Raw genomic sequence first — 15,687 nt, 5'->3', positions numbered from 1 at the left:
GCATACTCTAGACACCCAAAGGATTAAATACTTTGCAGTATTTATAATACTATAGTGTACTGTATGGTACTACTGTACAGTAAATTCTATAGTACTATACTGCATAAATAGTATAATTTTACTTATTGCGCCATTGCGGGATTACGGCGCCGTTTGACTGGTATTCCGAAAGGTGTGTGGCAGCCGTAGGCTTTAAAATAACTTAGCGTCGGCGGCCAGGAACGGAACCCCTGCCGCTAACCGAGGGCCGCATGTATGTGATTCATCGCTCGACCATGAGCCTGAGCCCTCTTTCACAGAATCTTCTGTCATTGCTAGTGAAAGTTGTGATGTCCTGCTTCCAAGGGAAGTTTCTCCAGTGGCCTTAGGGAAGGAGGAGCCATAGGAGGGGGAGAGTCCAGAGTTTCTGTCTTTTTTTCAGAGGTTATTGATCTCATTCATGAGTTCAATAATCTTTGGGGGGAGGACAGGGACTCAGTCTTCTATGACCCCTACGGGCATAGAGGCCTTCCTAGGCCCGAGGCAGGATGCTATAGCTTCATTTGAGCTCCCTTGTTCTTGGCATCTCAATCAATTTTGCAGCATGTTAATGCTTTAGTTTTGTGTCAGGATGGTTCCTTGCATTCTAATAGGTCATCTAAGCTTCTCTGCCCTCCTCTTGTGCAGCATAGGAAATACTATTCGACTAACGTAGTTCAACTGATGCCCCATCACCTTAATTTGGACGTGATCCATCTAAAGCCTGTCTTGACCCTGGATCGGGTATGGCTGAGGGCCCTTCGTTGACTTCTCAAGAGGCCTCTGCTCTAGAGTCTACTGCTTCTGCCTTCCAGACTGTGTCATGGCTGGTCTACTGTGGTGGCCAGGATAATGTCATGTTGCTTTGATGGAGGTTTCGTTAGCTTGCCTTCTTTTATCAGGTTACTGCAGTTGGACTAAGGCCATCTCTTACCTGGGACACCTCGGTGCTAATTTGTGGGCCAACCTGTTCCTGGTTAGGAGGGACACGGCCTTGTCGAAGGTGGCAGGTTCAGTGGATTCTGAGTCCTTGTCCTCTTTTCGTAATGGGGACCCCCTGGAGTTGCAGCTTCTCTTTCCGAGAATGCCATTAGAAGATGTGATAAACCGGCGGTGTGTTGATACCAAGGATAGGCTGGTTCAGCAGGCAGTCTCGAATTCAGAGGCTTGGCCTCTTCCTCCACTTCCGCCTGCTGTCTCTCATGAACCATTCTGCTGCGGCTAGTATTATGTAAACAATACCTGGAGGTGTCTAAGCTTATTTTCATGTGGAGGTACCCAAGCTTAGTTTTTGTAACGTAAGCCTTTTATTTTCTAACTGCTCCTTAGAACCAGGAAAGATTGCACCCATAGCTAATTTGAGGAAGGGGTAGATAACAAAGTTATATATTTATTGGAGTATTTAGGACTACAGATTTTCAAACTTGGTAATCGAGTAAATAAGTCCTATGGCTATGACTTTCACCTAAAAGTTTAGATATGGCAATGATTTATTATAATTTTATCATAAGAGCTTGTTTCTTTGTGAAATAAAAAGTATATTCATTCTCGTAGTTTTTATTTGCCTATACGTATGTTCTTAGAGAATTTAGTTTTTTTATTTGAATAATTTTATTTTCATCTTCTCAGACCAGCGTTGTTTGGAGTCATGAAGGAATCCGTGCAGAGTATGACTGTTTATCAATGCACAAATGGATGACTCTTTGGCAGGTCTCCAAAAACCTCTCTTCAGGAGTATCAGGAAATTGCCCAGGTTTTGACAGGTAAGATTATATTTAAAAAATGCTTGTAGTAGCATGGGTCTTAAATAGAGAAACAAACCTACAGTTATGTAAGGGTACTTGTGAATGTGTTAAATAACAAAAGAGATTGTGGTTGCAGTATTTGATATAAGTACATGAAGTGTTCAAACAAAATTTCTAAAGCCTATTTCCAAGATATGTTGAAGAGTAGGTTAACCAAGAAGCAGAATGATTTTGTGATTCGATGCTGGTAAATATTGTGTTTGTTAATCATGTTTCCCAACCCCCTTTCTGGAATCCAGTCTGTTCTGTTTTGTGTTAAGTGATCATAAATTCATATCAGGGTACATTCCTTATTATCATTCAGTCCCTCATGTCATTCAGATTAATCCTACTTTGTCATAGCCATTTAGATTCTTTAGGCTTCCTTGTGTAGAATCTATTTTCCATGCATTTCTTTTTCCGGCAACCTAACATTGTCACCTTGAGCTGAAATTTGCAGTTTGTTATCTCATTATACTTTTGGTTAAATCTGCACTGTGGGTAACTTTGTAGTAATCATTTCTTTATTTTTATCTCCATCCATCTGTCTTTTCTGTCTACAAATGAATTTTTCCAGCAGACTGTTCTTGCATTTGCAGTTGTGTGTTCAATTTAGCTTGATGTTGCAATTTCAAGAGATATTTTTATCCATGACCCATAGTATTTGGGGAAGTTCAAGATGATGGAGATTTAGGTATTTTTCCTTGGGTATTATGTTCTAATTTAATAGGTTATGTTGTTTCAGTATTCAGTCTCACACAATCTGATCTTGACTAAAGATTTGGTCAAGTTCACGGTTTGTCTAACAATTGGTAAAAATTCCTTGCTTTGCCTTTTGTTGGTTCATTACTAATGAAATTTATTCTTAATGGATGGGCCCTTAATGCTGAGACTTTATAAAATTTTAACTTCCCTATTTTTAAATGTTGGCCAGAGATCCCATTAGTAAGATGTGCTAAAAATGAAATGGGGCATTATGGAAGGTGTTGAGCTTGGTTTCTCTTCTTTTCTGACATAAGACTGGAGATATGCTAAAAGAAAGACTTAGTTGTTCCGACACGGCATACAAACCTTCGGTCCTTTTACAATAGGAAGGTACTAGCGGCAGCTGGATAGGTCGTAAGCTTTCGAACAAGGGGTTCGGTAGTTAACTGCTTGTCCGACAGGCGCGCGCGCGCGACTGGGAGGTAAACAAATCACTTTTGCTTTCGGCCTGCTGGCGTGTAGACGTGTATCATCGCTCTCTGCCCGCTTCATCGTCGTTGCTTTCGCATGGTTGTGTTTTTCTTTTTCTATTTATCTAGTGAAACTGAATTGTAAGTACAATCATTTCATCTTTATTTCCATTGAATTCAATTGTGAATTAAAGGATCTTGGTTTCTCCACGCCCTCCGATTACCCGAGTGCCGGGACTGAAGGGCGTAAGTGCGGGAATTCATTTTTCCCAGAAATGATCCTTGTATTGTGTATGCTCGGTGCCGAGGGCGGGAGAGCGCTCGCTCCGAGCTTATATTTTGGTTGAAAATGTGTAGATGAAAATCGTAAGTAAGTGCCCTTTTCATTTATTTTTTTTTTGACCTGTATGCTCGTTGCCGAGCGAATGCGCTCGGCACGGAAACTTATTCTGTATGGAAGTGGAATCGCAAGTACAGTATTCTTTTTCATTTCATATATTTTATTTTTTTTGATTCTAGCAATACTCATTTTGGATCAGTTTCCGCTCTTACCCGGAAATTGATCCTTTCCCCTTTTTATTTGAATGAAGTGAAATCGCAAGTGCAGTTCTTTTTCATTTTCATATTTTATTGAGATTGCATTATTTACTTGGATCAATGTTTCTGCTATTTCCCGGGAATTGATCCTTCCCCTTTTATTATTGATTGCATCAATATTTATTTGGTTCAAGTTCCGCTCAGTCAGGGAATTGATCCTTATGCCCTTGCATTCGGGCCGAGGGCACGATTGCTCTCGGGCTCTTATTATTATTGTTGGGTACATGGGTGCTGTGCGGGGGTGGGGAACGAGAATTCTCCCCCCCCCCCCCCCCCCACCGCTCAGCTCCCACAGATGGCCCTTCCCCTTCGGGGGGGGAGGTTATCTGGGTTTCTTCTCTCCGCCCGATCCGTCGAGCGCGGGGGAGGGCGCTCGGTGCCCGATATACAATTGTATTCGGGGTCTTCCACTCGTTCGGTGTGGGGCTCACCCCCCCGCGCGAGGGGACTTCCCCCCCACTAATCACTACTACTGTTATTTCCGCAGGTACTACTGCCACGAGGGTGGACCTTGGTGAGGTATGGGCGTCCTTCCATTTGCAGGGCGTGCTAGTGTCCAGGGGCTGCGGTTCTATGTCTGGGCCTACTGCGGTCACCCATGGAGTGGTGACCACGCTCCAGGTGACGACGTCCCTCCTCACCTGGTGTACTCGCCTCACGTGGTAACAGTCTTGCCTACAGCCGCTGTGAAGTGCCGTTCGCCGTACCGAGAGGGGGCCGTGCCGCCGCCGCTCGTGGTTGCCGCGACCACACTTCCGCTGCCCTAGAGCTCGCCCCTGGACCTGCCGCCGGTACCAGGATGTTGCTGGCTGCTGCTCCACTTCCTGTGTTTCCGGTGCTGCCTGCCGTACCTGCCGATTCTGGGCTGACTGTCCATGCAGTTGCTGCGCTGGCTGTCCCTGCTGTTGCTGCTGGCTGGTCCCTGCCGTTGCTGCGCTGGCTGTCCCTGCCGTTGCTGCGCTGGCTTGTCCCTACCGATGCTGTGCTGGCGGTGCCTGCTGTTCCTTTTCCTGAGATGCCCAGTACCTGCTTTGACGTCGTTCCCTGTTCGTGTCGGTGGTACTACCCCAGACTTTGGTCTGTCTGTACAGGTGCGTCCGGGCCCTGTGGCTTCGGCTACAGCAGCCCCGGCTCCGCCCTGGATAGCAGATCTTACGTCTGTCCTGAGGAAGCTGACGAAGAAGAGGAGGAAGGTGTCGTCGTCGTCGTCTTCATCTTCGTCGGCTGCCGCCTCTTCCCCTTCGACTTCTAAGGCTTCACAGCCGAGGAAGAAGAAGGTTGCCTCCTCCCTCCTAAGAAGTCTCCCTCGGGAGCTTCTCGGGACCCGTCTCACCTCGGTGGGACGGGAGGGTTCCTTCCGCTGGTCCTCCTGCTCCTTCGGGAGCGGGGCCCGTCTCTTCTTCCGCAAGGAAGAAGACTACGGGGAACAGAGGGGTACCGGCTAACACCGGTACTTCCTCGCCTGGTGTCAGTGGTTCTGCCACTGCATCAGGGTCCGTCTCGGCCTTTTCCGTTCGCGGGAGGTACCGAGTGTACGGTTGCCTACCAGCGACCGTGCAGCCAGGAACCAGACCTCTGAGCCCGCTCAGCGTCAGGTTCACGGCACGGGGGCGGGAAGACTGGTGACCTGCCGCTCACACGACTTCACCAGACCAGCTCTCGCTCTCCGCGGTGACCAGCTGGCTACCCGGGGACGTGACGGTCCACGACCGGCCACGGGCTGAGGCTGGGAAGAGGTCCTCCCGTTCGCCGGTGCCAGCCACGGCTGGAACCAGCGACGTGACGTGCCGTGAGGACAAGCACCGGTCTCACTGTGACAGTGGAGCCCGCAGGTCGCCTGACCGTCGCTCTCACAGAGAGCGATCGGGTACGGCAACCAGCACCAGCTCTTCTGACACTCGGGATCGGGGCCGCTGTGCTCAGTCCAGCCGTTCTCCACAGCGAGACGGTTCGACCAGGCCTGCAGCTCGATCGCCACCGCGGGGTGTTACGATCGCCCTGCAGCCCTCCAAGCCTGCTGGTTCTGCCAGCGAGCGAGGAGGGAGCGTCAGGTCTGCCTCTCCCGTACCTTCAACCTCCTCGGGTTACACCGGGAGGAGTGAGGTATTGAGGAGTGATCGTGAGGGGTGCGCCCCTCATGATCCCACCACGACGCCCTACGTGCCAGCCACGGTTCTTGGACCGGCCAGGACGTATGCGCAAGTGGATGGAAAAGACCGAAAGGGCTGTCGCTGTTCCCCCTTCTTAGGAGGAAGGTTCTCGGAATATGCTCTTGTTCGAAGGGCTTAACGGTCCTACTCTGCAAGATGCTGTGACTTCCGAGATCCAGAGGAACTTTGCCGAGGTTATGGCGCTGATTCGTCAGCACAACGACCTCGGGGAAGGATCGCCGCTCCCACCAGCAGAGCCACGTCTCGGCTCGAGTCGTTTTGGGGCCCGAGAGGGAACCCAAATCGACGGTGGGTCTGCCGCGATCGGAGCTTGCCGACTGTGTTGAACCAGGTAGTCTCTCGTCTCCGGACAAGAAGGCTCTCTCAGTTCTGGCCGGTCGAACAAGCTACTTCACCTCCTCTACTGCGACAGAGGCGTTTCTACGTGTCTTCGGACACCGTATTTGAATACCTCTTCGGTCCTCCTGAGAGGTTTCGACCTCGACGAGGACTGGAATGAGTCGGAGGACGGTATCTGCTCTCTCCTGTCAGGTGTCGATCAGCCCCACCCAGACGACGTTCACAGTGGCGGCAGACCCTTACCTACAGTATGAGTTCGTAACCCTCCTCGGGAAAACGTTTTCTCCTGACGATACGTTTTCCCAGCCTCTGAGAGGCCATCGCCGTAAGGCGATGGCTGCTCCTTTTCTTCTCCAACTGCTAGTTCCGCTGGGAAGGCGAGCCAGTATCCAATTCCTCCCCCATTCCCTCTCTCCTTACGGCTACGAGGGAAAGGGGAGGGATCCTACAGAGATTTCTCTGTAAGATCCCACGTTAGGGGCTGCGCTACCGGGGGGACCTTCGGGTCCTACCTGACGTAAGCCCCGGTCGTTGAGGAGGGATCCTGCCCCTTTCTCGATTTCTACGGGAATCGAGAGGACCACCAGCCGATATCGTTTGACGAATTCGGTAGGGGGTTTCGCAGAGTGCTTAGAATTCTACGGAATTTCTAGCGCACTCAGAGTGTTCGAGTTTTTTACGATTCCAAACACTTAGGCGAGACCACGGTCCAAAGTGAGCGAGAATCCCCGATAATCGGGAACCTCGCTTATGCTCGAATTCCTGTAATTTCTAGCATTTGGAAGAAGACTGCTGCTGAAAGAAGAGTATCTCACAGTAGGCGATTAACCTGGAATAGAGAAGAACGGACGGGAACTTCCAGTTTGGCTTGAACTATCGTCTTCGGTATTCTGTTCACCATTGAAGCTTTCCTTTGGGAAAGACTTCTCCTTCACTCTCTTGACTAGAGAACGAAGGCGGTCGATCTCCAATCCTTATTCTCATTCCTCGAGAGGAAAAGAATTTAGGATGGAGGTCGTGGTACAGAACCTACAAATATACTACGTATATTACCCTCGCGACATGATTCTTTTAACAGTTGAATTGTCCGGGGGGTAGGCGCATACCGTAGTTAACTCTACGGTTTGTGACCGAGACGAATTGTATCTTAATTGAACTGCAACTCGGGGTTGCCTGCAACCTCCCAGCAGTTATCAGTTTCGATTTTAGATACTTGGTATTGTCATGACAACACCAAATCAGCTTTTGTATTTACCGAAATCCGTTTCGTTTAAATATAATTGCTCGAGCGTATTCTTTATGCTCGATGGTTCTAGCCGAACGCATTCCTTCGTGGAATAATGGATTACCTGGCAACTCAGGATGACGAGTCACCGAGAGCTACTGCGTATTGAACTGCCTGATAGCAGCTCAGTATCAGCTAGGTCTCGGAGATGCACGGTTGGTTACGTCTCTCTCTCCCCTGGTTTGATTGACTACCGAACCGTATCTCTGCCCAACAATCATGGACTTAGGTCTCTGATTAACGGGGATTCTCGCAATAATGAGGGACCATCTACTGCTGTGACGCTCGATTTCATCGCCTTCGACATTGCGAGAATTTTCAACAGAGATATCTCTTGGACTCTTTCATCTTTCTGTTTACCGCACGGTAACAGAAGTCTGTACTAGTCTCCCGCTGCATCGCACCACGATAATGCGAATGATTTTTGCAGACATCTGAGTTTGTCTTCAAAATATCTCGTATTCGTAGGTGTGCAATTATTCATTGCTCGCCCCGAATTAACAGATGTGTCAGAAGACATCGCCTACTCTCCGACCTGACAGCTCTACTTCCAAATGTTCAGCCCATGAGAAGCAGTTCTTCAGGCAGTATTTCCCTGTGTCTTCATTACTGAAAAGCGCTCCGCTTTTATTGCAACTACGATCCTCACCGGACAGCAATGAATAGCGGTTAGCGTTCTCAGTCTTTGTAACACAGGTTCAGAATCTTGAGAATCCTTCTCTCGGTTCAGCTGTGAAGACGTAGGTTGCTTTTTCTGTACACCTTCGTCTTCAACGACACATAGTGTTGTTTCTCCTTAGCTGAGAATCAACTATACTATGAGATATCTTGCCATCAGGGACCTCGGTCTCTAGAGGGCAATTGACTTTCGCCTGTTGGGCACATGCCTTAAGAGAATCATCACCTCGCCTTCTGGCATCGGTGACGAACAAATTATTTGTTTAGTCTCTTGGCATAACCCTTTTAAGGCGAAGGTCACGTGACTTGCTCGGCGCTTGCTTGGACAACTTGCCTCCTACCGAACGCAGTCAGTCGGCAGCTGTCAGAGCGCCCAAGTCAGTTACGAACTTCGCTGTGGACTTAGTTCGGTTGTTTCATAACAGTCTTTTCTTCGTCCTAACGGCTTGTCACAGTACCCATACCATCGACACCCACCATTGAGTGTCGGTGTCCTATCCCACTATCCGAGAAGAACTTCACTGCATGGGGATAGGAGAATGTGAGACAACTTCGCTGCAGACGGATAGACCAGTATGGGTACAGGACATCACCGAAGTCGAGAAGAGGGATAGGTCATACGACCATTCCCTCCTTTTCCTCTGAGGTAATTGCATGACTTCTCCTGCGAAGTCAAGCATCCAGGGGATGGGGATTCGTGACGCTCGATTTCGTACCGACTTCGTAGCGAAGACTCAGAACCCTTCGGTGCCTGACGATCGGTTAGAGTCCTTCACAATCCCCTCCCTAATGGACTTCACCGCCTTCGATGCGAAGGAGATGCTGCTTTGTCCTGTGAAAGCGCGAAGAAACTCGACATCCCAGGCTGAGTGTTGAAGACTCTTCGTCAGCACCAAGATGACCTAGAAGTACACTCCCTCGAGTTACACAAGAACTTCTCCGTGGCGCAGGTACTGAAGGCAGGGTCTGTACAACCAGACCACTGGCACCTCCTTCTACCTTTTGGATATTGCCCACAGGTCCTTGGATCGTTTTCCTTGGACCCGTGGTGGCTGCTCAACACGTTGTGTAGCTAACCCAGACCCTAGCAGGCTGAACAGCATCGAGTCCTGGTGTGACTGTAAGAATAGATAAGTGAATGAGAGAGTGACTGGCTTCTCTTCCTATCTTTTTCTCCCCCTCCCCTCTAACCTGTGGGTAGAGGGATACGGTCATCAACCTTTGCTGGATAAGGACGAGATGCCGGTGAGCTACTCGACAGAGCCCCATCCTATCCCTTTCACTAGGGATGGGAGCGAATATCCACCACTTCCTCCTACAAGGGGGGGGAAGTGGATGCCAACAAGAGACAAACCATAACTTTATGTTGCCTCTTGCAAATAGGAACTTGTTCTTGTTTGCTGGTACGAAGAGATACGCTTGCCTCTCTCTTAGTACTTGGTCCAGAGGTCTGACCATTGATCCTGCGGTGCACACCCCGATCAATCGGACAAGAGGCTTGGATCCCTCCCTCGCTCTTACGACCAGGGAGGCATTTCCAAGGTTGGTTGGGCGAACACCAGTCTGTTCATCAAAGACTCAGATTCCTCCCACCAAGAAGTGAGTCTTCCTATTGTAAAAGGACCGAAGGTTTGTATGCCGTGTCGGAACAAATGACAATTTGTCCAAAATTGCATTTTTCCTAACTATACAAACCTGAGGTCCTTTTACACATAGTCCCACCTCATGCCACCCCTCACTCTGCAGTTTTTGCTTGGGCCAAAAGCAAAAGTGATTTGTTTACCTCCCAGTCGCGCGCGCGCGCCTGTCGGACAAGCAGTTAACTACCGAACCCCTTGTTCGAAAGCTTACGACCTATCCAGCTGCTGCTAGTACCTTCCTATTGTAAAAGGACCTCAGGTTTGTATAGTTAGGAAAAATGCAATTTTGGACAAATTGTCATATTTTTAAATTTTTTTATATTGTATTCAGTTTTTTGTGTTTTACATATCTTTACATATCTTGTAAGCATAAGTTAATAGATCTACTGTAATCATAATATTTTTGTTAGACTAAACCACAGCACAGCATTTTATTTGCATGTATGTTTAATAGCAGTTAATTTTGCTGATATATCTCTGAAAGTGAATGATAAAAGTTATTTAAAATTTTATGATAATTACAGAATACCAGTTATGACAGGCTATTAATGACTTTGTGGGATTGCGGTACACTGTAGCATTTTGAGTTGACTCTAGGGTACTAATATAAAGTAGGCTAACTGTCATTCTTTTTTATATGTCAGATTTAAGTCCTTAATGGTAGCCCAACCCCCCCATCTACTATTAAGTTGAGATGCCATTGTATTTCATTCAGGTATTCCTAGCATGTTATATAAGTTGAAAATAGTATCATATTTAGACATAGAGAAATGGGATTTTTTGTCATTTTCATTAAGGGTCTGTGAAATGTACAATCTTTCTCAGCCAACTGTTTTATTGCTCCATGTATCTCAACAAACACTTATTGAATTTATTGTTTGACATCAAATAAATTTGTTGGCTTTATGTTCAAAATATGTTTTAGTTGAGAATGTATTTTTGCATTTTTCCAGATGTCTGTTTCTCATGGTGGAACGTTTACGTGGGGACAGTGGTCCAGAACGTAGTTTGGCTCATTCATGGTTAGCAACCACTCTGCAAAGAGGTGATATTGCCAGAGTTATGGATCCTGTACTTGTACGTTTACTTCATCCTCATACACGCAGAGTGAGCGTTCAGCATGTAAATATTGAGAAGTTACCTTCGGTCCAACCTAACCAGGGTAATAAGAATATATTAGAGGAGTCACAAATTTATGCCATTAGCTCAGTTGGTGGCGAAGTGATGTACCATGTTAGCAAGGAAGGAAGAGGCTCACACTTTAAAGATAAGTCAATTGCTTCCTCAGCCAAACACATTCTTGCCTTTTCATCAATATCAAAAGACAGTAAGAAAGTGGTAACTCATCATGCTCCTTTAACAGAGTTTGAGTCTCCCTCAAGTCATGAACAGCCTCAGATATATACCTGTATGTCTCTCATGGTTAATCCCTTTACTCAGCATCCTTGGATTGATATGGATGACTTAGCAAAAATGAGCAAACCATCAAACCTTTCCAATGCTGTGAGGATACAAAATGGAAATTATCAAAATCTTCCTGCTAAAACTCTTCAGGAAGAATCTCAGATTGAGATCCCTAATGATGCTGTGTCAGAAGATGAAGAAGAAACCCTTACTTCTGTACAAGTAGCTCAGGAGATTTTGGAAGATATTTTGAAGTCTGTGTTTCTTAATAACTACAAAAGCAATGAAAGTGATTGGTCTAGTGAACTTGATACAATGTCTCATTCTGCAGTGAGTGATGGGTTTACTTCAGATTTGACTACTCACCCTTTCCATTCTCATATGCTTCTTTATACACAGGTTGTTGACTGTGGGCATTGCCTAAATGGGCTGTCTCTGATTCGTAATGTCATAGAAGCTCAACCAAAATTATCACTTTTAAATCTTGCTTCCACCAGTATAAGTACCTTGCAGTAAGTTCTCCACTGATCATTTTTACTGGCAAGACACAGACGATCTGTGTTTGGTGATGGATTTGATGGTGGAAATGTTTCTGAGATGGTTAGCCAGTTTAGGTCAACTATGTACTTACAAGTGGTAATCACGGTTTGTTTGTATTACCTTCGTTCGTATTACCCTTGTCTTCCACATTTAAGGTTGAGAGATGAGCACTTGATTGATAACCATGAAGTGCAAGTTGCTTCAGCTGAAGTCCTGGTTCTTGTTTTTACACACCTGTCACCTCTAGTCAAAGATTCCCCAAGAGGATTTACACCTTATATCACAGATTTATTAAGCAAATGCAAGGTTCAAAAGTGTGTATTGCATTGTTTGCTTTCCACTGTTCATGCCATGACCTGGTTCAGTGGAGGAGCTGGGATTTCAGACAGCAAACATAGTAGTACCCAAGAAACACGTACATTCACAGAGGAAGTTCTCGAATATAACTGTCGTTCACGGAATCAAGCAAGTAATTTGCCTCACCAAGAAACTTATTTAGGTCGCGTTATTGATCTCACGTTGGCTCTCATCCGACTTGGAAGATTACCTTAGCTTCAGATCGTGCAGAAGGGGGAGGAATTAGAGATCCCCCAAGTGTTAGTATGAAATATTCTGGGTTGAGTTCTTCAAAATATCAGCCAGGTCAGCCCATCCCAGCACAGCCTATGTTTATGGAAGTTGTAACTGTGGCATTGAAGCAGCATCACTTACGTCATCTTCATGGACAATGGCTCCATCTTTTTACAGCTGCATTGCCTCACATGGGTCCATCTTTACCTAACAATGCGCTGCGTGTAACTTACCTAATATGCGAAGTATTAGAGTGTATGGCTCATCATTACCTTCCAGGGTCTTACTTTCCACAGGCCCCTCCAGACTATGTGTTAACATTACTGCAATCACTTACTACTGTTGTCCATTATTGCCTTCTGGATCCAGCACAGTCCAGCATTTGGGTCCTCCTACATCACTCAGTACTTCTCCTGCTTCCCCACAACAAGTCAATCTGCTGGTCGATCTTGTATAATCTGTTGCATGTATTTTCTCCAGTGGGCGAAATTGTTGATGCACCTGTCGAAAGCGGTCTAGATGCAGCAGCTTGTGCTCGCCACACAATTCTCTGCCATCTACCACGTATAATTTCGTCATTGCTTGCTCTTTGGACTGCCACTAAGGAAGATCAAGATTCCCCATTCATTCTAGGCAGTAGACGGGCTGTGAGACAAAATATTGTGGAGCTTCTGTCCCCCATATGTCATCATCAGACACCCCATCTTTTAGCAGCCATCAGTGTAGTCTGGCAGGTAAGATGTTTTGATTATAAGTTTATATGTAAAAGCCATTATTCTGTGAGAAAATGTTTTTGTTATATTTTAATCAAGAGTTGGGGACTAAAATTAGTCTTATTATCATTTAGGTACTTAGCTTTTTTTTCATTGATTTTTTTTTCATTGAAGCATGTATTTTATTAGTTTTAGAAAGTTGATCTGTCTTTTAGGATTTTTATAGTAGTTACATATACACATATAATCAAATAGCACCCATGAAAGTCCAAAGTACATTTCCTGCAGATATGCAATACATGCTGCTATGTCATTTTATTATGGAAAGAAATTATAATCTCAGAATTCAGTAACAGGGAATTTAGGTGAGATAGTTCTGGAAATGGTCTTAAAGCACAAATAGGCCAGGATATAATCAGGCTATTACAAGGTAAGTACTACAATAAGTATTTGATATACAGTATTTACATTTTCTGCTTCAAGATTTTGCAGCAAACCTTAACAGCATTTGTTCCGATACGTAATACAAACCATCGGTCCTTTAACAATAGGAAGTAGCTAGCGGCAGCTGGAACGGTCGTAAGCTTCGAACAAGGGGAGAACGGTAGTTAACTGCTTGTCCGATCGTCGCGCGGCGGTAAACAAATCACTTTTGCTTTCGGCCCTGTGGAGATAGGACGTGTTCGTCATCGCTCTGCCCGCTTTTGTCGTTTGCTTTGAGTATCAGCCCTCTTTTTCTGGTTTAATTGAGAGTATATGATTGTAAGTACTTATACATTTCTTTTTTCATTTGCAATATGAGTGATCAAGAAATGGAGATTTCGCCGCGCCCCCCAGTCGCCCGTAGAGTGTGTCCCGGGCTGGAGGGGCGTAGATGCGGCGGATTTAGATCATTCGTGGATGTGGATCCACATGAGGTTTGTACTCGTTGCCGGGGGCGAGAATGCTCCCGCAACGAGCCATGTATAACTTGTATGAATTGGTCCGAGGCGCAGTGGGTTCTGTACGAGGGCAGGAAGAGACTTAGGCCGCCAAAGAAGTCATCGGAAAGCTCTCCAGTGACTCCTTTGGTAACTGACACTTCGTCTTCTTTCCTGCCTCCCGGTCAGCCCCCACGTTTCGCGCCTTCCCCTGCGGGGGGGGTAGCGGAGTCCTTCTCCTCTCTCGATCCGTCGAGTGTGGAGGAGGGCGCCCGCTACCCGGACGTCCAGTTGTATTCGGGGTCTTCCGTCCGCTCTGGGTGGGGTTCTTCTCCCCCCAGGCGCGAGGAAACCCCTCTGACTAACCCGACTGTTGCTTCCGCAGATGTGCCACCAGCGAAGTACGACCTTGGACAGGTGTGGGAGTCGCTGGGACTGCAGGGAGTGCCAAGTATCCAGGGGTTGAATTTCAGCGGTTGGCGGGGTCGGCAGTGGTCACTCATGGTACGGTAACCACTACCACTACCACCATATCAACACCAGCATATGACATGCCGCCGCACTTGGTGTACACGCCGCATGTAATGACGGTGACGCTACGGCTGCGGTGCACAAACTATTACTGCCGTACCAAAGAGGACTGTGCCACCGCCACCTGGGTTCTTTGTGTTGCCAACCCCGGACTTCGCTGCCCTAATTAGTACCCCCCTAGCCACCTGCCGCCAGTGCCGAGAATGACGGTAGCTGCCGACAGGACGCCTGGCTCTCCTGTGGTTCCTGCCGTGCCTGCCGTACCTGTTGCTGTCCCTGCTGCTCCTTCCTTTTCAGATGCTGTACATGCTGTTCCTGCTGTTCCTGGACCTGTTCCTGTCGCTCCTGCTGTTAGTGGTGCTGCTACAGTCTCAGGTTCTTCCGGACAGGTGCAGTCGGGCCCTGTTGCTTCGGCAACTGCCCCGGCTCCCTCCTTGGATGGAAGACCTGACGTCTGTCCTGCGGAGCCTGGCGAAGAAGAAGAAGAAGAAGGAGGTGTTCCGTCGTCGTCGTCTTCTTCGTCGTTCTGCTGCCTCCTCTTTTCCCCCTTCGACTTCTAAGGCTTAACCCAGCCTAAGAAGAATAACAGGCCTTGCCTCCTCCCCCCCTAAGAAGACTCCTTCGGGATCTTCTAAGGGCCCGTCTCGCTCAGGCGAGTCGGGGAGCTCTTCTGCTGGTCCTCCTGTTCCTTCGGAACGGGGCCCGTCTCTTCCTCTGCAAAGAAGAAGACGACAGGGACCAGAGGTGTACCAGCCTCGGCTGGTACGTCCTCACCTGGTGTTAGCGGTCCTGCCGCTAAATCAGGTTCCGTCTCGGCCGCTTCTCGTTCGCGCGAGAAGTACCGAGTGGACACCCCCGCTCTTCCACGGGAGACCGTCCAGCCAAAGTTTTGACGCCCGAGCTCGCTCGCCGTCAAGACCGCGGCGCGGAGCAGAAGACTGGCGAGAGTCCCCGTGCACACGACTCTCGCCAGGCCAGTGGACGCTCTCGCAGCGACCAACTGGCTGCTCGGGTTGACGTGACGGTCGCTGACCAGCCACGGGTTGATGAGAGGAAGGGGTCCCCGCGGCCGTCGGTACCAGCCACGGCTGGTACCAGCGGCTGGTACCGAGCGGCTCGACCGCGCCGAGAGGACGCTGGCCGGTCTCGCCGCGACCAGACAGAAGAGCCTAAGCAGGTCACCTGAAACCGCCGTCCCTCCCATAGGGAACCGGGCGGAGTGGACGGTGACCCAGCAACAGCTCGCCTGACTCTAGAGATCAGCGTCAACGTTCTCAGCCGAGCCACTCGCACCCAGGCGAGCGGCAAGGCTAGGCCTGCTG

The 15,687-nt window shown here is 47.9% G+C and overlaps 1 protein-coding gene across 1 annotated transcript in view; it reads left to right on the top strand.

Annotated features, from left to right (window-relative positions):
* The window catches only part of LOC135209772 (protein dopey-1 homolog), a 101,531-nt gene extending 88,428 nt beyond the window's left edge, over positions 1 to 13,103 (top strand). Inside the window, 3 exon segments of the mRNA XM_064242555.1 lie at positions 1,648 to 1,781; positions 10,641 to 12,168; positions 12,171 to 13,103. Coding sequence (XP_064098625.1) covers positions 1,648 to 1,781; positions 10,641 to 12,168; positions 12,171 to 13,103 — 2,595 coding nt within the window.
* Positions 13,104 to 15,687: the final 2,584 nt, after the last annotated feature.

This window comes from Macrobrachium nipponense, chromosome 38 (genome assembly GCF_015104395.2).
Source record: "Macrobrachium nipponense isolate FS-2020 chromosome 38, ASM1510439v2, whole genome shotgun sequence".
In the NCBI taxonomy this organism is placed as follows: domain Eukaryota; kingdom Metazoa; phylum Arthropoda; class Malacostraca; order Decapoda; family Palaemonidae; genus Macrobrachium; species Macrobrachium nipponense.
Note: the sequence above shows the minus strand (reverse complement) of the source record. Positions and strands in the feature narration are given on the sequence as shown.